This window comes from Caloenas nicobarica, chromosome 7 (genome assembly GCF_036013445.1).
Source record: "Caloenas nicobarica isolate bCalNic1 chromosome 7, bCalNic1.hap1, whole genome shotgun sequence".
Lineage (NCBI taxonomy): Eukaryota > Metazoa > Chordata > Aves > Columbiformes > Columbidae > Caloenas > Caloenas nicobarica.
Window position 1 is genome coordinate 20,580,374 of NC_088251.1, and position 22,226 is coordinate 20,602,599.

At 44.4% G+C, this 22,226-nt stretch overlaps 2 protein-coding genes across 2 annotated transcripts in view; one reads left to right on the top strand and one right to left on the bottom strand.

The window, feature by feature from the left end:
• Positions 1-983: 983 nt before the first annotated feature.
• Positions 984-2,345, bottom strand: LOC135991021 (D(1)-like dopamine receptor). The gene has a single exon (XM_065639255.1). The coding sequence runs from the start codon at positions 2,343-2,345 to the stop codon at positions 984-986; it is 1,362 nt and encodes a 453-aa protein (XP_065495327.1).
• Positions 2,346-21,099: 18,754 nt separating this feature from the next.
• LOC135990760 (TBC1 domain family member 12-like) overlaps positions 21,100-22,226 on the top strand; it is a 45,163-nt gene continuing 44,036 nt past the window's right edge. The window contains 3 exon segments of the mRNA XM_065638784.1: positions 21,100-21,198; positions 21,200-21,278; positions 21,281-22,175. Of these exon segments, the coding sequence (XP_065494856.1) occupies positions 21,100-21,198; positions 21,200-21,278; positions 21,281-22,175 (1,073 nt within the window).

Consider the following 22,226-nt stretch of genomic DNA (forward strand, 5'->3'; position numbering starts at 1 on the left):
TTTCTTTCCTGCAAGCCATCCAACGATCCATTTGCTCTGCCTTTTGCTGTTGTTCATTATCTACAAGGAGTGAAATGGGTTCAGAAAGATGATCTGACCACTTTTTATTTTGTGGACCAACTTGCTTTCTGGAAGGATCAACTGTCTGAACTAGAAGGAGAATGAAGGATTGCAGCTGCCTCAGCTGATAGCAGCTTAAATCTCACTGGAGTTGTAGTGTTAGTTCTCAAACACCTGCTGTAACTTCAACTCAATACAATGCTACATTTTCTGACATTTGAGGATGAGGAAGATCCTAGCTCAGTATCATTAAACCTGAATACCAAAATTTGGCACCTGAAACTATTTGGCATCCTACATAAAAGCAATATAATTTTCCAGGGTTCTGAGCAGTCTTTTGACTGAACATAAGATAGTGATGTTTTAATAGAGCAATGTTTAAGAGCCTAAACACAGATTCAGACATGTAAATCCAGATAGGCAGCTTTGAAATAAACACAGAAGTAAAACCAAACACGAACCTTTAAGACTTGAATTATGCACGCGTATGATGTGAAACCAGGAGGGGTTGGAAACTGGGTTTTAGCAATGAAGCTAAATCTAAGATTAACTTATCTATGTGAGATTATATTACAGAGTTGCAAACTATAAGTTGTTTTTATTTTGATCTAATTATCTTGATATTCTCAATAAATATCACAAGTTTGATTGACGCATGGAGGTGTACAAATGCGTGGGAAATGTCTGCTGGCTGGAAGAGAGTAAGAAGTGAAGGTGGCTGTGGAAAGAGGTTAATATGCAGTTGCTGTATGCTTTTGGGGTGGACTTCATACACCTATCACCGCTCTGGGGTAAGAGCAGCAGGTCCCCATCCCTCTGGGATGGGACGGGACTTTGTTTGCTGGGGGACAGGCGTATCTCACGTGCAGGCAGAGTGAACTCCCCCTGTGGGGTGGCTGTGTGTGTGAGAAATGCACAAACACTTATCCCTCTGGAACAGGGTGATCAGGTCCCACGCACTGACCAAGCCCTGTACAGGGGCTAATAGTTTCTGCATTGCAATCAAACTGCAAAATGGCTGGTGCCTGATGGCTCTTGGGGCTGCTGCCAGGGGCAGCATGTGCCTGAGAAGTCACAGGCCTCTTCTCCATAGACATCTCCTCACTGCTGTCCTCTCCCTGCAGGCTTACGGTGTGGGGTATGGGCTGCACCCAGGCAGTGATGGCAGGGCGGGGTGCGGATGATGAGGCAGCCCCTTCCTTCTGGCAGGTGGTGTCATGGTGATAGGAAACGAGCTCATTGCTGAAGTTGACCCCCTCCACACTGGATCTGGGTGTGCCACAGCAGAAGCATTTGCAGCCCAGCAGGTTGTTGAAAGCCCGCCTGAAATCTGCATTGAAAGCATAGATAACGGGGTTCACTGAGGAGTTGGCCCAGCCAAACCACACAAAGATGTTGAAGGTGGTTTGGCCAATGCAGGGTGACTGTCCTTCATGATTGCCCTCCAGCTCGGGCTGGCAGAAAGGCAGCAGGCAGTTGAGCAGGAAGAAAGGCAGCCAGCAGCAAACAAAGACTCCCATTATGATAGAGAGGGTCTGCAACACCTTGGTTTCCTTGCGCAGGGAACTCCGCAAAGAGGAGGTAGGCTCCTTGCTGTGAGCTGGCCACTGCCCCCCTGCCCTCTCGAGGGTGGAGATGCGGCGGATCTGGGCCTGGGCAATTCGGTAGATCCTGGTATAGGTGATGATCATGATGGCTACAGGGATGTAGAAGCTAATAAGGGAGGAGGTGATGGCATAAGTGCGGTTCAGGCTGACATCACAGCGGGGTGTCCCAGGCAGCCAGGAGCCTGGGTATCTTATGTCCTTGGCTTTATGCCAGTGCAGGTGCACTGGGACGAAGGAGATGAGTATGGAGAGTGCCCAGGCCACAGCTATCATGGTGCAGGCAAGGCGCTGTGTCATCCTGCGCTCATAGCGAAAGGGGCTGGCGATGGCCCAGTATCGGTCCAAGCTGATGATGCAGAGGTGGAGGATGGAGGCAGTGGAGCACATGATGTCAAAAGCCACCCAGGTGTCACAAAAGCGGCTGCCGAAGATCCAGATGCCACCGGCCACCTCAGTGACTGCCCTCCAGGGCATCACCAGGAGGGCCACACAGAGGTCCGAGATGGCCAGTGACAGCACGAACCAGTTGGTGACCTTGGCGCGCAGGTGGCGGAAGCGGAGCACGGCCAGGCACACTAGTGCATTGCCCACCAGCGTGCTCAGCACCAGGGCGCCCAGCAGGCACCCGGTGAGGGCCCGCAGCGCCCGCGGGCCGGCCCCCGCCACCGCGCTCCCCATCAGCAGCGCAACCCCGGCCGCTGCGGCTCCGCCTGGGGGAAGGGCCCGGCCCGGCCGCTCCTGCCGGCGGGACGCCCCAGGAGGGGGCCGCGGGACCTCCGGCAGCCGGCGCCGCCCGCCGCAGGCAGAGCGGCCGCTCGCAGGGGCATCTCCGTCCGCCGCCTCCGCCGCCTGCCTCAGTTTCCCCCTCGGCGGGACGGGCTGCCTCGGCTGTACTCACCGCACCGGCTGCTTGGGGCCGCCGCCTCCCGCCTCGCCGCGGCTCCGTCCCGGGAAGGGACCACCCGCTGCGGAGCGGGCGGCGCTGGCAGCCCCTCGGCGGCGGAGCTGCGTCGTGCCGGGGGAGACCCGCGGCTCCCGCCCGGAGCTGGGATGGGCGAGCAGCAACTTCGAGTAGGCTCCGCTGCAGCGGGAGGGAGCGGAGGGGCGAGCCCACGCTCAGGCGGAGCGTGCTGCCGGGTGGGGGACGGCGTGGAAAGTCCCCAGGGTCAAGCGACCTTCGTATCTGCACGGAGGGAGATTTCCCCACAGCATCGCTCTGGGAAGAGTCTTTTTGCAGACTGCAATTTGTACTTGCGTGTCAGTGACAAGGATCTGGCGCTTTCCAAGTTATCTCCTCCTTTGGGAGACCACGGTCAAATTTCAGGTTTCTTAAAGAGCAGGATAGCACTTCACATCTGTTCACACTGAGAATGCTGTCAAATTGGGGTATTAGAAGCTGCGTTTTCAGCAAAACAGTATTTTGCTATTTATTTTTTGTTTTGAATTGAAATCCTTCGTAAAGAAACCAAAAGCATAGAAGCCTAAGACATCTCTAGTTTGGATTTGTTGCATTTTGGCAGAAGGTTGTTCATGTATTTCCACAAACACCCAAAACCTGTCTCTGTATTTTTCAGCCAAAGGTGTTTTCAGATGTATTTCAATAGTTTTCCCTTTGCTGTTTTAATTGTATACATGTTGTCATAGAAATTCCTGGCATATATTTACAGCCTACTTTCAATAAAGTATCCTAATGCAAATAGAGTAGACTCCTTTATTTTGGAAGAATTTGTACAGTAATCCTGTCACGAGAAAAGAGAGATTGGGATCCGAATAGAAAATATCAACTCATGTAATTAACATGGCAAACAGGTATTTATTTTAGATGAGGTATTTTATATTTTCTTTTTGCCTCCTATTATACTTAAAACTACTTCATCCACTAGTGCCAAATAATTTTCAAGCCAATAAGTATCTGATTTCCATTGTAATGTTATGATATTCTTGGTAATTAGAACAGAGACTGGAAATTTTTTAGACACATTTTGAACAGCAAAGCTGGCAGCTTAGCCTGTAAAAATTGCTATAGTTGAGATAAACTAGCAAGATTGTACCAGTTCATAACAGATTGTTAGCATTTGGTCATGTTTTTTAAGATTCTATTTGCTTTGTGCCTTGGAGACCACGATCTTCATAATACAGCCTACTGTTACTCCTTCTCTGACACTGAAAATTGGAATATATTTCTTGATGTCTTTGTCTATAAGATTAACTCATAATTCAGACAATTTATCTTCTCTGATAAAATATATATTTTGTTAAAACAGTAGTAGCTGTCAAAATATCATAATCTGTAAGGTAAGAGCCAACTCCACACCTTGTCTTATTTGTAACCATCTGTAGTTCCATGTACATGGATTTCGTGAACATCTGCAAACCGATACTAAAGACTAAATCTTCGTAAGAATTATCTACACACTTGCTCATTTGACTCAATACATTTACTCTTATTTAACAATCAATAAAATGAACAGTATATATCTGTGAAGAATTGTACATGGGACAGTAGATGGAATTAAGGCAATATAGCATTGAAAAGGAAAGAGCAATGCTTTTGCATATTCAGCAGATGATAATGCTACAGGGCTCTGTAGTGGAAGGTAGCTAGCATCATCCTTATAAAAAGAACTGTTTTCAATGTCTTCGTATCTCTTCAGTTTCCAGCATCTCTTTATGCTCTACAAATATCTCTAGCTCCTTTTTAGCATGTATTATAAAGGGAAGTGTATGTGATCATGTTGGTTTGTGTGCACATGTTTTTGTGAGTGCCCTGCCGCAAAATTCGGAGGTTGTTGGCTGAAGTCAGATCTGACTGAGAGGCAGATGTCTTGAAAAATTAATTTTCTACAGTTTTAATTAAGTAGGCATCTGGGTAGGAAGGCTGCATTGTGGACTCAATGCTTACTAAATACAAGAGAATCTGCACAGAGGGAGACATTATGAATGCTCTTATCTTAAAGAAAACATCAACAGACACATTCATCTTCTTAGATACCAGAGGATCCAAGTGCAAGATGCAAATGCTTAAGAAATTCTACAGTGAGTCAGTGGCAAAGACAGGAATAGAAACATTGCCCTGCTCTTATTCCTATATTGGGCATGGTGGAGTGAAGTGTAAGCTTATCAGAGAGGGAGGAAAGAGAGACATGGAGGAAAACACAATGCTGTATGAAAATCGGTGTGTGCAGTGAATTGAAAATGCAGTGAACTTTGACTTTAAGGCCTGTAGCTATTTCTTGAATTAAACTCACAGAGGATAGAATAGGAAGGATCTGGGCAAAATAATATAAAAAATAGTGATGGATTAGACAAAACGGTCTCTTGTGACTCTAGAAAATGTGCAATCTCGTTCCAACTCAGGAAAAAAAAAAGAAGCCACCAAGCACTTACCTAGCGATTATACATAAAGCATATGTCAATGTTTATAATGTCTCTATATTGTATGTTTTTAAATGCAGTCACTGTATTCAAAATCTCTTTCCCTCTAAGAAAAGAAAGAAGGAAGCCCAATCAGGCAGACTTGTATAACAAACCAAAATCAGTTTCCTTCTCCTCCCTCTTTCTTTCCACTTGTCTTACTTTTCCCTTGTAGAACTATCTCATCCTAGACTCAGTGCTCGCATGTTTATAGCACATTACGATTAAGAGGAGATCTGACTCAGAACTTTAACTTAAGCCTTTTATGGTTTACTACAATTGCATTTGGAGCTCATACCTCTCTCTGGGTCCCTAATGTGCTGGCTGGACAGCTGAAACAGGTTAAAATCAGTACTCAAGAGGCCATGACATTTCAACCCAAGCCTCAAGGTGCCTCCTGGAAGGGCACCACAGTTCTCATGTCCTGTGCTGTCACGCTGCAGTTGGCTGGGGACAATGAGCCTTCACCCCATTAACGGCAGGGTCCATGCTGCCCTGGCACCCTGTGTGCAGAATAATGCCAGATCTCACTGATGTTGCATGGTCTCTGGTCTCATAAAGACAGTGACTGTAGACTTCAACCACAATAATCCAGTGCCAGTCATTACTGCTTTGTCAAAAGAATGTCATAGCAGCAGTGGTTAATTAAATAGTTCGTTTAATTTTGAGATCTTTTCCAAATGGGGGAGCACTATTATAACCAACTTAATGAACTAGTATCATTTAATGGGATGTGATCGCACTGTATAAATATGTATCAAGGTACTGCCAAAATGATGCTCTGAATAAGTTGTCTTCCTCGCAGTCTGAAAAACCATTGGTAGTAATGTGAATTAGACTAAACTAGGATTTGTGATTACCTTTATGGCTACTTTTTGTGGCTGACTTTACATATCTTTGAAGAAAATGTCATTGAAGACAATGTTACATCTGAAACCAAGATTATTATCTATCTAGGCACCTACCTACCTATCCACCTATCTATCCACCTATATATCTCTATACAGCTAAATGATCTATCCCATTTTGTACATATGTGTATGTATGTATGTGTGTGTGTCTACTTATCATCTTGGCTTTAAATATTGTATTCGTGCTTTCAATGCTACGTGAGTTTCGTGAACTTGATCATACAACGAGACTGCTGATTTATGTGTATAGATTAGCATTTACTGTTGAAAATACATGACCTTTTTATTACAGAGATATGGATTAGCTGTATGATAGAACTGGAAGTCACTGAATAATTCATCATTTCAGAAACTGTCTAGACAAGTTCAAGTAAGAATAACTGAATCAACAGCTAAGTATCAAAAGTATATTTAGCCTGTTCAGGCCTAACAGAAATAATTTGAATTCATGATGTCCAATCTAGAGTCCACTGTAGCTCTTCACATCATTTAAAATTAATATGATTCTTAAAGTGATTTCACTGTGAGTTGTTCAGTAGTCCTTTAGTTCTTGAGTTTGGAATACCTTTAAAGTTAGGTAAGAAAGACTAAAAGTGATGTAATATCTAACTAAATAACTTTTCTGGGAAAGGTGCCTGGCTTCTCTCACAGATATAAAGGCCAGATGACAGACAAATCCACTTTTCAGAAAGGCCCCCCCAAGCACCACTGTGTGATAGCTATGAATACCAGTCTGTGGGGATGCTGTGATGCTTTCATGTGATCTAATCTGGAAGATGGTCCCTATCCACAATTGGGATTTCCTGTGTCAGGGTGCTAGGAGAACAATAACTACAGGTAAATGGCTTTTCCACAACACTTGCTGGTATCACAGCGCAATAGGTACTCAGCAGTAAAGATGCTACCTCTTGTGAGTTTGGACAACTAAGTGGCTAAACAGATTTCCTTGAGAGATAAGGAGAAGTTTCTTAATTTTTTAGCAATCTTTCATGAAGTATAATATTTAAGGAATTTTAAATGTCAAAGAATGAGTGCCATAAATTCTCCGTTGTTGCTATTTTGACAAAATCAAGACAGTATTTTATACCAGGTTAGCAAGAGGTCTCTCTTTGTAGAAACTTTGCTGATCAGATCTTTTCATTTCATAATCAATAAGGTGTTTTATTGTAGTGTGGTTGATAAATTGACTAGATGCAGGGTCTCTGCACTATCTGGGTATCTGTTTTATGTAATCTAAACAGAGTGGTTCTATGTTCTTCTAGTGAGTGGACCATTCAGGATTTGCCTAAATTGAGCTATAGGTGTGTATTGCAGCATGATCCAACATCCTCATCCAGACTGGGAACTCCACAAGAGCATGTCCTGGCTCCCTTCTTGCTGTTGTACCTGAGTTTCCTTCCTGTGGATGCCAGTGTGCCCAGGGAGTGATAAGGTTGGCACACACTGGAGTCTCTCGCTGTGGCTGTGTCAGGACATATCTAGGCAGTACACACAGGACTATCTGGACCAAAAAGTTCAGAAGTTTTCCGTTTCCTCAGTGTAGAGATCATGGGTGTTGGATAGGTGCCTGACACTAGCTTCTAGCAGATACCAAGGCATTTGTTTGAGACTCTGGAGACAGCACTGTAGTTACAATTTAAATCCATGTCCATTATTTTGACCCTTCAGGTCTCACACAAAACCTGCTTATTTTTGCTAACAGCCAAACCATTTCATCTGTAAGTGTTTTCAGTGTTCTTGGGTATGCCACCTGGACATGATGACTTTATGCTTTTAAAATTATAGGGTTGCTCGAATTTGTCTTATAGCTACTCTTCAGCCTAAGACAATGCCTTATTTTCACTACTAGAAAAGATTAGGTCAAGGGTAGCTGTCTTCCCCTCGTGTTCTCCAGTTTAGAACTAAGGTAGGGAAGACAACATTGTCCTTTCTAGGACTGCCTAAATCTTCTTTGATTATTCCCTTTAACCTCTGGTGACATGGGAAATGCACAGATTCATTGAGGGCCACAGCAGCCTTCCTCATTCCTTTCTTATCCTCCATCTGCTGTAGTTTAGTGTTCCTGAGGCTGTTTTCAGTTGTTAGATTTGGAGCTGGACCCCAGAGCTGTAAAGGGCTGCACTTTGGCTTCGCTAATACTGGACATTCATCATTCAGCCACATTGGGGTTTTGGCAAATTGCTTTCCTCATAGTCAGAGGTACGCATCTGTTTGAACGTCTCTGTGGTTTCCTTAAGTAATAGCTAGTGCTGATGTAAGGATTCTGCCTTCTTCACTGTTCTCTTTTTGGAACATTTTTATTAGTCATTTTATGGAAGTCTACCATTTCACATATAGTTAAAGTGATTAGCATATGGCTACTCTATAGTACTGTAAATAACAAAAGGGTACAAATTCTATTTAGGTAGTAAACTGGGCTTTTTAAAAACTGAATTTTTTTTTTAAACTACAAAAATAAACATGGGAGGTGCAATCAACTGTCATTTGAATTGCAACTTTACTGTGAACAGCATGAAAGAAAACAACTAATTTGAAAGGGTTTGCTTTGCAAAGCAACATTTCATAACTGTGCATTTAACCTGAGATATCTTATTTCAAATTTTTATTTAATCTTTTCTGTTAGTGATAAGTATACCCAAAGAGATTTAACATTTCTAGACATTTTCCTTCAAAAAGTCAAACAAATGAGTTCAGTATTGTGCCAAGAAGCAAGTGAATACTTATTACTAAACAGAAAAATCATGCTCTCAGTTCACCACAGATAATGCTAAAAGGAGTGTTGGTCCTTTATTTTAGTCTGCTGGGTAAGGCTCAGTTTAAAGGTAAAATCCATGTTTTGAGCATCCTGCTTTGCATGTTTTCAATAGGTTACCTTTGGTGATGGCACTTTTCTGATCAACTTCAGTAATCCAGCCTGTTCTCCAGGGAAATTCTGTGTTGATATCACACTGATAAGGTCATCCTATTGTTTTATTTCATCAAGATAATATTCCTTCCGTTATTCTTCAGAACCAGCGTAAGTGAGTCTCTTGCTTTCTCCCAACTTGGTGTTCTCAGTGGCTTAGCTTTTATCAGCTCCCTTGGCTCGCCCCTCCCCAGCACAGTTCTAGTTATTTGCTTCCACCAAAGCAGCCCAGAGACCAGGGCTGGCAATCTATCACCCTGGGCCACTGGCTTGGACCTTCCTGGGTGGGAGGGTGCCGGTGACTGAACACCGGTATTTTTCACTCAGCACCATCAAAGGCAAATACCTTTGAGGGGGTACCCTTCCAACTCGGGCAGAGGAGGAATGCCCAGTGTGACATTTAGGTACAGTCCAAAATGCAGAAGGTAAAACCAGAAGCTTTAATCTCCAAGCAGCCCTGGGACAGTGCTCCTGACTATTCTGATCTTGAGCATCGTCCATGGGCAGCCATGAAGCACCCCTGTAAGGCAAAGCAGCACACAGGCTGGTTGGAGTAATGTCGGGGTTGAGTCGCCTTCTGACACAGCCCATAATTTAGGAGGCAGAAATGTGAGGTGGTTTTAATGCAATCTTTGCCCTCTTGCACATGAGCTGCATTTTTGAGTTGTGCAGCACAAAAGCCAACACTTTCTCTGTTCAACAAAGCTACATGTTCAGCTGCTTGGGTATTTTAGGAGTGGCTGCCTTTTTTTTCCAGAGAGGTAGGGCACAGTAAAGAGCTTTTTGATTTTACTTTTCAAATAGAAATGCAAAATGCATTACATTATGATACTAATCAGTATCTATGTTATTTTAATCAGTGTTTAATCTAGATTAAAGTAATCAGGATAATAATAATGTGAAAACCAGTCTATAATAAAGTGTACACTATTCCAAAACGCTACCTCTGTATACTTTAGGATATAAATGCTTCGTTGAAATTGAATTTAATTGAAGATATAAATGCTTCATTGAATTGAAATTGACTGTCCTTGCTTTTATAAAACAAGCTTTAAAATTAAGATTAAAAAATGCAATCATATGTTTCCAATAGAGGGCACACACGGCACTTTGCAGAATGAAAAATTTTTGAAATCCTCTTTTACTAAGTGATGTGGCAGAACTATTACCAAATCATATCAGATTCCTATAGCAATTATTATTAATAATTTGTGCTCCACTCTGACAAAAAGTTATCTGCTAAGTTGGGGATGTATCTCTTTTGGTTTGCTTCAGAATACACAATTTTTAATTATTAAGAAAATCAAGCTGAGTTTTCCTTACTTTTTTGCCCATATCTCCACAATGTGTAAACAGGTTTTTGAGATATGTGTGATATTTTCAAAGAGTAGACTGCAAATGGATTTTCTGTTTATATGGGACAGTGCTTGGCACTCAGCATTAAGAAGTACAATTCAATTTCTATTCAAAATGATTTGACTGTAAAGAATTTCAGACAACAACAGCATTGCTCTTTGTTTTGTTTTGTGTTATTTTATAGATTTGGTGAAACAGAACCTGTCATCAGCTGGAAAGCTTTCTAGTACCCAGCAGAGGGGGATACATGATAGCCACTGAATTTAGTGTTACACAAGGACCATTTCATCTATTCTTGTTAGAAGTCTTGATGCAGCCACTATCAGAACTGCTTCCACTACATGGTCAGACAACGGAGATGATGAACAATTGTTTCTGTCCTGAAGAGATGGCCGTGCCACTGTCACCAGTAAGGCTTGGTGCTTGGCTAACCTGGCTTTGAGCAACAACAATTAGGTACACAGAAGGTAAGCAAGGCAGAAGTGATGCCTGAAGGCAGACAAAAGGCTTTTGAAGGCTTCACAACCCTATATTCACTCTTCTTTCTTTGCAGGTTCCACATTCCCACAATCTATCTAACCTGTATTTTAGAACAATCTTTGAATTCCTCTCAAACTTTCTGTTATCTTAGCTAGGTTATTAGCCCATCCTGGCAAGAAATAGCCAGCCTAATTTACTCACTTACTGCAAGCTCGTGGCTGGACTACAGCATTTAAAGTAACGGGGCATTGATGTTCAAGGACACTTAGAGATACATGGGCACAACAGATAAGGTCTCCACAGCCTACACTGACTACCTTGGAAGTTGATTCAGATTCAAGTTCTTGTTCTCTATCTTCAAGGCTTTCCCAGACTTCATGCTGGTAAAGGCCATATAAAATGTCACAGTAAAGATCATGGTTAATAACTACTTGGAAACTATCCCTGTTCAGAAGAAAAATCTATCCTGCAAGAGCTGCTTGCTTGCAGTCTTCACTCCAGAAGTTCCAGCAGCTCACACACCTTGCCACCTAGTGCTCCATACCTCTTTTTCAGCAGCAGCTGAGCAAATTTGTGTTCAAATACAAAACAAATAAACAAAAATATTTGTTTGTAGCATGTGCTTCTTTCCCTGTGGTTGAACATGACAAATATTAGTTGCACTGACTAAGTCTTGACAGCATTCCCATGAGATGCTACAACCAGGGCCGTTTCAGTCTTTCCTTGGCTTTCTGTCTGTGGAAACCATTGCATGGAGAAGTGGAGGCATGATGTATAATTAGCTCTTAACATCAAATCAGGCAAAAACCAGTTATACCCCTGGAACTGAGTAATGAGAAGTGTTCCGTAGTCCCACAATTCAGACATAGCCACTACCTAATGTCTGCACTTATAGCTGTTACTTAATGCAGTGCTGGATTGGGACAATGCGGTGATGAGAATTGCATAAAAACTGTATGGAACAACTCAGCAACACAAGCTTTCAGTGCTGTCTGGAAAATAGCTTAGGATATGTGTAGGATGCAACACTGTATAACTAGAAGTTTATATTTCTTCGTAGTAAATATACGCCTCATATTTTTTTCTCATTTTCCTCATTCCTCTCCATCCATGGTGCCAAATGTTCCATGTTGGTTTTTATAAATAGACAAACGTTTATTAGTGAATATACTTAACAAATGCCCTTAATAAATAATACGCATAAGCAGTTTCTCCCCTGTTGCACTGCCTGTGATTAACTCCAGTCGTACTGGCTGTGCCTGGCTGCACCATTTCCTAAGGGACCGTCTCCCAGCTCGGCACAGCTTAAACACAGAGCAGTAAATTGAACCTTACCCTTTCCAACCACTCCCTGTTCTCCTGTTTGCCCAAGATAAGAGAGACCTGTTCTTTCCAGGATAAACTCTTGTGTACTACTCTTTGGGACGAGGTTCAGCATTCACAAGCAGCGCTTTGTAAACTGAGGTAGGCAACTCCCGCTTCCAGCTATTTATTCATGTATCTGCATCACGCAGCTTCATATTGCCTTCACGTAACTGCTAGGGCTGTAGAGTAACATAGCAAAAAAATTAAGCTATTTTTCATCCATATTACTTTCTTAGTCTGATTCATTGCATTGCCACACAAAGAGCTGAGATGTCGTGACAGCAGGCAGGATTAGGAAGGTGAATGCACGACTGGAGCTGGGACAGAGGAAAGTCTGTTCACATGGACATTGTCACTGAAAACTTATTTACCCTTCATACCTTGTGCTCTTATACACCCTGTGACAATTTCTTCAACTTTCTGTGAAAGGTTTGAAAGCTTCTATGCTGGTCATATCTCAAGAAAATACTTTTTAATAAAAATTAACTAAGAGATTTAATCTGCAAGTAGTCCTAAGCTAAATTCAGTTCTCACTGAATTCAGGAGCAAAGACTTTCAAGTTCCATCTGTTTTTCTTAGTGGACTTCTCTTGACACTAAATTTAGTGTCAGAGTGTCCAGGACCTGATGCTCAGTCGGCAACACTTTACAGTCATGTTGTATACACATAGAACCTCTAGGTTCAGGGCAGCATAAAATCAAACCAATTAGATTAGTCCTAAATATTTAATATGAACTTAGCTTGTGAAACAAAGAGAATGTTTGGAGAGTGCAAAGACAGAGTCCTGTTCTCATAGCCCCCAATGTGCATTACAATGCGTGCTTTTTTTTTTTTTTTTTTTTTTTTAGATTAAGAATGCAAATCCAATATGACTAGGCGGGGAGGAGGAAAGGAAAAATCCTAGTAATCCTTTTTTTTTTTTTTTTTTTTCCCCTGCTCATATTTTATCAGCCATAGAAGTGATTTTTTATTAGTGACACAGTGAGCAAACAGAGCACAAGGCTGAGACAGGAATTTGTGATGAGGTTGTAACTACGATGGGGGAGGACTAACAAATCTTTATTAACTACAAATTAACTTTAGGAAAGTAAACAAAAAAACTTATAAAACACTCTCATTGCATGTAACAATAAATTTTGGTATGAAAAGTGCAAAGCATATTCCATGCAACTGAATGAGCTCCCACAAAAATACTTACTCCTGTAGGCTAAGGACCATGCTGATATCCTGCCTGAAAACAGGCAAGGATTGTGGCTGAAAGTAAGTGATTAAAAATGGGTCTAATTAGTGGATGAAATAAGTGAAGTAAGAACTGTTGTTGCTCCTAAAAAAAACCCAAACCAAAAGGTTTAGGTGGAGAATAACTAGCCAAAATATTCACAGGGAACCAAGAAATGAGCTCAGATCTCTGCTTCATTACAGTGACTCCCCTTTTATTTCATCCCCCAAATATGCCTCCACTAACACAGGGCCACTGCCTGAGCAAGTGAGGATCTGAGGCTGAGAAATGTGAGATCCTGTGTTGCCCGTTTACCCTCATCTCTTCCTTTTCTCCTGCTTCATTTGTGTCTGCTCTCTGCCAGCTTGCACCTACTCCTTTAATGGGTCCCAAAGGGTGAATTTGAACAAAAAAGAAAGAGAAAACTTGTAGTCTTTGTGAATACAACCTGAGGTTTCCAGCATCCAAATGGACAGAGCCTGTGGATTAGGTGTCTAATCAATTATCTGGATAGAAAGAGGAAAGCAAAAGCCTTTTGGATCACAGTAGAAACAGTTTTGTTTTGTTTTGTTTTCATTTCTCCTATTAAGTGTAATTACATTTCTGGCTTGGATGTGGTAATAAATACTTCTGGTTTTTTCTATCTTAATCTAGTTTCAGATAAGGTTGATTTCTAGATAACTCTCTGTCCCTGTGAGTTTAGTGACATTTAAACCAGGAATATTGGGATATGTCAGCAGTCTTTAGATTTTCAGTATCTTGATGGTGATATCCAGAGGGCAACAGAAGTCTCTACACATCTACATAGACCAGTTTGGTGGTGAGAAACATGGATGTCACAGGAAAGGAGAGTCTTCCAGTGACTGTCAAGAATTTCAAAAGCCTTCTAGCCCCTAGCAAAGCAATGGCAATTATAGCTTATCCCACTGCAGTGCCCAGGGAGGTTTTGGCTCTGTTTGAACCACAGCAGGTATAAGCATACGCAAGCAAAGCACCACGGGCTGAATTATCTTAATACAGGTATACAGCACGTTTGATGCACAAGCAGTGTAGTTTAATTCCAGGACTGCAGCACAACTGGGAGTGTGCAAAGGAGAACGTTGCAGTGTGCAGGAGTCTGCCAAACATCATGTCTCTGAACATCTTAATTAATTGTTAGTTGTACTTTGTGATGAGATCTTGTCCAGAAGGCTTTGTATTAGAAGTGCAAACTGCTATCAGTGGGGTGCAAAGATGTTCTTGTCAACGTAGCATTTCTAAAGAAACAAGAGCCTCTGGAGTGAACTGCCAAACACAACTATATTGCAAATAGAATAATATCTGAGGTCTTGGGAACCCTAGGGTACAGTTCTTCCTATACATTGATTTGAAGAAATTACTCTGTATTTTAATTACAGAACTAATGAAACAGCACAGGGAAAACAACAGCTGCATATTGGTTGTGTGCGTATCTATTAAATGAGTATTTCAGTTATCAGCAGTGGTTGTCACAAGAGGTAAACTAGTATCCACAACCTTGCTAGTTGTTCTTTTGAAATGGAGAAACTAGTGATGGGCATTGGCTTGTTTTTCGTACAGTTTGGTGTTGGTTTTGTTTGTTCGTTGGTCTTTTTACAGAGTAGTCAGAATAGCGTTTTTTCTAAGCACTTGGGAACACATTATAAATTGACAGTTTCCTTGTTCATAATTTCCAGACCTGCAGAGAACGCCTGATTTGTGAGCTACCAGCAGGAATCAGGGATGAACACAGGAACTTGCATGACATAAGAAAGGTCATTCCCATCAGACTAAGTGGCTGTTTAGCCCAGTATCCTGCCCCTAAACCAGAGAGTGGGGCTCTTTTACCACTGCTAGTAAAATGTCAGTCTCCCTGGGAGCTGTACAAGCCCCATCTCAGTGGCCTCGACTTTGAAACAATAGATGAGAGTCCCTGAAACCTCTCCCAGCAGTGGCATGCTATGACTGACTCTACCTTGCCAGATCTCTCAGCCAAACACTTGCCCAGTTTCCTCTTGAATCCCTGTAAATGTTTTGCATCCATAGCATCTAGCCCCAAAACATCCCCTCTCACTCTTTTCTAGGAGAATGTCCTTTGCTTGTGTGTTGTCTGCATTCTCCTTCTGTAGATAGCACAGGTGGGCTTGAGATTGATTTCAAGTGAGGTAGCTTGCCTTTCAGAGAAGTTCTCTCTTGGGGACCCGTAAAAATGTTTAGAAATAGGGAGGATGAGTCCAGTCCTTGGACTCACAATCTCTCGGCCCCTCTATGGGGATTCCCTGCAGTTCCTGCACAGCAGCCATATGTAAAAGTAAGTATATCTCACCACTCTGTAGGAAATTAATGACACAGAAGCAGATCACCCATCTCCTCAAATCATTTGCCATTCTTTTCCTTGAAGATACGTAAATAAAGAAGAAGGCTGACTGGAGCTTAGGCCACTATATCTGCCATGGTAGGTAGCCCTGGCCAAAACAGTCTTGTAATGATTTTAGTCAATAGAAACATTCTTTTTGCTTCTCACCACCAGACACGTTAAATAAAGATTTTTTAATTTTTTTTTTTTAATTTCAGGCTTAGCATTTTCAGCAGCCCTTCTGATGTTAACATTTACTGCTTTATTAGGTTTTGTGTGCTGGCATTCAAAATACAAAGCTGCGTCACCATCTTGATGGCAAAGTGCTAGTGATAAGAAGAGACTTATGTGTTTACTTTTCTTCGATCAGTTTTCTCAAGTCATATTCAATACCACAGCTGGCTGGCATTTACATAGGGATAGCATTAGCTAGGGCTAGTCCAGAAAATCTCAGATATCTGGCACAGGAAGGGAAAGATGGGTCCTGGTTTTAGGTAAAGGCATGCTCTTGAAGAGACTCTACCAGCATCTCATAGGCAGTCTAAGTAAACAGTGTGTTATTGCTAACTAAGAACGTTTATGGTAATGTTAGTTTGCAGGCTTTGTGATCTAAATTCACTGTGATAAAATGATGCTCAAGAGAATTGTAGTTACAACCTTTTTTTTTTTTGGACATGTCATTTTGGTGGGGAGATCAGATCACTACATTCTGCATTTCAGCAACTGGTTCTTGTTCCTCAATGAATGCCTCAAGGCTTTCTCAGTACTGCTAGCAGCATTGTCTAAGTCCAGTTCTGCAAGGACCACACACCAAAGTATGCAGAGCTCACAACCATGTGTTTTTAGCACTGCTCACAGTATACCTTATCATAAATGTTTGCAAGACTAGAACCTTTGCCTGTGTTCACAGCCTCCTTGAAAACAATTGCCTGGCTTATGTTGTTGCAGGATATTCCTTATGCTTTAAACTTGGAAGTAAAAAATTATCTGTATCAGTAAAATCCATAACTAGATGAGGCAATGCAGATCAAAATGGAAACAAGTGCTAAAACTAATGACCTAGAATTATGTTAATTATATGAGAGATGTGTGACATTTCCTAAGCTTTCAGACCTTTGAAAGGATGCAGTTATAGACAGGGGCTATTCCTAATGAGGGACGGTATTGAAAGGTCAGCTGTCAAAAACAGTCAAGGATGCAGACGGGTCTAGTTCTCTGCCAGTGTATTTTGCAGCCAAGAAGGCTGCTTCTCTCAGGCATCAACTCTGGGTCACTGCAGCACACTATACATCTCTGGAACAAGAGGCAGGGCTGCAGTTTGTGCAAACCTGAAGTAAGAAATATTGAAAAGCCTGACTTCTTCCTTACATGATATTTTAATTGTAAATTCTTCGGAACAAAATCTACATGTGTTATTTATTTGTACACTGCCTCAGTGAGGACTTGTTTAGCTGGAAGTTGTATGTGCTGTTTGTAATATAAAACAATGAATCCAGTGAAGATTGCTTCCTTTCTCTTTCAATGACAGTGAGAACAAATTAGCCGGATTCCTCTCACTTAGTTCCTGTTTCATATGTATTCTCTTGCTACCACACCAAAACTGGCATAGCACTCAGAGATGACAGCCTTCTAAGATAGAAAAGATGCTGCTCTCTTCTTTCTGACATCCAAAATGCCTGGAATATCTTCTCCATAGCTGAGATATTTTATAAATGGAGCTAGAGGCTTTGTTACTGCAGAAAAGTTTTTAGCAAAAGAAAATAACTCAGCTTCACGTTTTTGTAATGTGACTCACTTTTTCTCCACAGAATCTTATTTGGTAAAGTTGCCTCAGTCATAAGGGTCACCTCAGAGAGCTAGAAGCACAAAGGATCTTCATATATGCAGATTGCTGTAACCAGTTTGAAGATAATGCAAGAATCACTGCCTGATAAGTTATTCACAATATTCAACTAGGCAGCTATTTTCACTAATAAATTATGCTATTTCTCGTGATTATGTCTAAAACCTTGGATACTAAGGATCTCACTACCAGATCAGAACTATAGCATAAATAATAAATAATGTCATTTTTAACACTGTCAGGCAAGAGCACAGTTACTATACAGTGTGGTTAGGGTAGAATCCCATGTTGTAATTTCTTTGATGTCAAGGTGAAGAGATTCCCACTCTGGCCAGTCATTTCCAACCTCCAGCCACAGTTTAACTCTCCTTTGTGATGATTCAATTGTTTGGGGGGCCTTGCCTTAAAATGAATCCATCAAATGACGTGGGGTTTTGATTTTTCTGAACCAAATGAATTCACGGATATGCTGTAATAATTCTAACATGGGACAGCTCCCTCACAAGGCTCAAAATAAGTTCCTCCACACCTAGTCCTTTCAGCAACCCTGCTCTTAAAATTCCTGGATTTTATAACCACCCGTCTGCTGTTTAGTCCCCACTTCTTCCCTGTGGATTGCTGACAACCCTCTACAGACTCCAGATTACCTGCTCATCCTTGCTCATCCAAATCAGAATGACCTTCTAACATGAAACTAGTTGCCTAGGGGAGCATGTGCTTTGATGTAAATTATTGCCTTGACTTTCAGCTACTTGGTTCAAAGCTGTTTCATTATCAGCTACCTGCAAGCTGTATAATACATATCCCTGCCAATTACATCTTTAATTCTTTAGTTCATTGAGGTATTCCTCAGGATTGAGCATTTCTGGAAAACACAATACAGAGCTCCAAAATCCTCATTCAGCTCTAAACTCCATCCTACAGGAGTGATTTAAAATTCAAACTATTATTTGGAAATCCGTGGGTTTAAAAATATATATAAGATTAATCTTCCCGTCTAGGAAGTTCTAGAGGTGGAAATGAATGCAAATGCAATTAACCAAGTGGTTTTATTTTGTGCAAGACAACCTAATATTCTTTGGAATCCCTGGCATAATTACCAACTATCCCAGCCGCACTGAGTAAAATAAGTTCACCATAAGCCAATCTCGTGTTACAATCTCGGTGTCAATCTTAATTTTGCTTAGCTTGTTTAACATTTGATGCTGTTGTGCAGGTTCTGCATTAAATTCAATCATAGGAGTCTATTCAAGAGTGGCACTGCCACACAGCATCCCAGGTAAACAGGGAACACTGTTAAAAATGAGCACAAATACTCTATGGATTTCTGAGTGTTTCCTTAAACCTAAAATCCTCACCAGTAAAGGCAGACACATCTCTCATTTTGCCCTGGTGCAGAATGAGCTCCCAGATAATTTATATTTAATGGATTCACACTGCATCCACCCCTTCCTTACTTGCAAGGCATAGAGTGGCGCTGTGTTTCCACAACAATTCACGTCATGTAATAATGACTATGTAGATATTAAGTGAAATCACTGTTGATCCCTTCTTACAGTGTATGAAGTTGCCCATTCAAGATGGTTAGAACACCAAGATTATTATTATTTTTTTTTTAAATTCTGCTTGCTGCAACAGTTTAACTAAAATCCAACAGAAGTGCAAGGTGGATGGATAAGCCACCTGCCCAGACCTCTAGGCTGAAAGAGGATCCATGGCATATGCTGCACAGGAGTTGCATAGTCTCTATAGCACCCTGCATGTATGTTCACTCAGCAGGCATGTGTTTGAGATGACACGGACCACAGTGAACAGAAAATCCACCATCTTAGGTTACAGCAAAAAGCTTAATTAAAAAGCCTTAGTTAACAAAAAAGCCTAATTAGATCATATTTGCTAGTCATTTGTTTTGGCCAAAATAGCCTACAAAGTGCTCCCACAAGCAGCGCAGCTGGCATATCCAAAGGATAGGCAATCCTGGCAACATTTATGGGACGTTTTTGTGAGCAGTTGAGGCCAATGGTCCTTTATCTGGAATAGCTGTAGCTGGATGAGGCTGCACGCCTGCTATCAAGACACGCAAGGCAAAAAAAACCCAAATCAAGATTTGTTTCTTCTCCGGCATCTGAGATCCAAGTCAGATGTTTTTGTCAGATTCTTTTATTTACCTGCAATATGCTGTATGCTTACCCAGGGAAGTGGTTCAGTCACCGTCCCTGGAGGTACTTAAAAGGCATGTAGACATGGTGCTTAGGGACATGGTTTAGAGGTGGACTTGGCAGCGTTAGGCTTACGGTTGAACTTGATGATCTTAAAAGTCTTTTCGAACCTAAACGACTCTATTATTCTACTCAAGTCAAAAGGGGTGAGATCGGACTTACTTGTTACATGTAAAACATCCAGTGTTGTACATCTGCTTACAAGAAGGGAAAAAAATTCACAAACTTCATTTTTTTGTTTATATCTTAATAAAGCAAAACCCAGAAGGCTTTATATTGCAAAATCCTAACAGGAAGTCATAACGCAATGAAATTCATCAACTTTTATTTCGATGAAGATCCCCGGTTTAAACCTTTCTTTCTAAAATGGCCACAATTTTTAGAAAAAGGAAAAAAAAAGGCAAAGCATTAAAAGAAGATGGCTGTTTCTTCTCCATTTCCATGCAGTGGGTGAGGCCTCTCTCTCTGGGCATGCCCCACTTGCCTGCCTTTAAAAGCAAGGACCTCCAGAATGCTGCAGGACCTCTGAAGGCAGAATCACCACGTGGAGGACTTTTCTGGCCAAGGATTTCCAGCAGAACGGTACCTCCCTTGTTACCGGCTGTATTTACTGTAGGAACCCCAGAGTCACCTGTTGGGTTGAGGTGCTACGTTTGGTGCTTGCCCAGGATGAGCGGCGGCCTGCTAGACCTTGCAGGGGGCCTATGTTGTTACTGCTGCTCTTTTGCCATTTCTTTTGTCAATGACTTTCGGCCTTGCTTCCTCACGAGGGGCTGTAATGACTTCGTTTTCCTCTGAGAGGGGCGGTAGGAAACACGGGTGCCGGCACCGGCCTTCCAGCGCGCCCTCCACCCACCTCCCCGGTGTCAGCCTAAGGAGTTTTGACATCCCAGCGCTGCTCTGGAGAGGATTCACGCCGTGATTTCACGGCGCCCATCCCGTGTCTCCCTGTCGCGGGCAGGGTGCTGGCGTGTCCGTGGGTGCGCGGGGGGCGGTGACCGCGGGGCGCGGCTGGAAGCGGCGTGCCCGAGACATGCGGGGGTGCTGCGGCAGCCGGAGGCTCCCGCAGATTTGTGCAAGCCCAGCAGGAGCGGGCAGGCGTGGGTGGCGGCTCGGTTCGGGGGAGGGAGGAGGCGCCGGCAGCTGGGCTGTGCTTTCCCGCGACGGAGGGGGCGCGGCAAGCCGGCGGAATACGGTAGACGCTGCGCGAGGCGAGCCTTTAGCTGGAATACGGTAGCGGGGCGGAGTGGGGAACGGCCTCCGCGGCACCTCTCTGGTGGGGAAGATCCTGTCTAGTTGGCAACTCTATGGTCCCGGATGTGGTTGCGCCGGCGAGGGCGGGCGCGCTGCTCCGGCCCTGCCTCTCTATGGTGACTTTCCGGGGGGAAGGGCCGCCGCCGGCGCCGCGCGCCTGCGTGAGCCGGGCCTGCTGCCCCCCGCCGAGCCCGCGGTCCCAGGCGCTGAGCGGCGCCGGCTGCCAGCGCTCGCGGCGCCGCCGGTGCGGAGGAACGCGCGCGCCTCGGCCCCCGCCGCGCCGGGGGGGCCGCTCCCCGCCCCGCTGCGCCGCTGGCATCCCCGGGACTCCGCGGTGGCAAATGGTGGGGCCGGACGATGCCGGAGCTCCGGGCAGCGCAGCCGTGCTTCCCGCGGGCCGGCAGGAGGCGGCGGCGGCGGAGGAGGCGGAGGAGGAGGAGGAGGAGGACGGGGAGCGGGATGGCAGCCGGGGCTTGAGCCGGAGGAGCGGCGGGCCGGGGCAGGAGCGGCTGCTGCAGCGGTACCTGGCGGCGCTCGGCCCCGCCGCGGCGGGTGGGAAGCGCTGCCCGGAGAAGCCCGCCAACGGAGCCGCCTACGCCGTGGGCCCCCGCGGCAGGATGACCAACGGGGACGTCGGCTTCCTGCTGCTGCCGCCGCCCGAGGAGCCGCCGCCGTCGCCCCCGCCTCGGGCAGGACGGGCCGAGCCGGGGCGGGATGAGCCGGAGCCGGGGGAGGAAGACGCGAAACTGCAGAACGGGGGCTTCGTCCCCTGCCCGCCCGGCCCGGGGGGCGGCGGCGTCCCCGGGGGCACCGCCTTGGAAGAGCCGCTGCGGAGCTGCCGGCTGCGGAGCGAGGCGGAGCGGCGCGGGGGGACGGCGGCCGGCAGCTCCCCGCCGCCCCTCGGCCCGGGGGACGACGCCGGCAGCCGGGCACAGGCCGCCCCCGGCGTGCGGACCTCCCGGGGCCGGACGGAGCCCGCTGCCCTGGCCCCGGCGCCCCTCGGCTTCATGGACGTGAACCTGAACTCCCGCAACACCTACGAGGTGAGCCGCCGCCGCAGCGCCCCGGAGCACCTGCCCCTCGGAGGGACGGCGCCCGCGGCCCCGCCGCCGCCGCAGGAGCCGGCGGAGAGGTCCCGGCGGGCGGGCATCGCCAGCGCCGGCAGCAGCTTTGCCGAGTTCTTCACCAGGTAAAGGGGCGGGCGGCGGCGGGGCCGGTACCGGCGTCCTCGGCAGCGCCC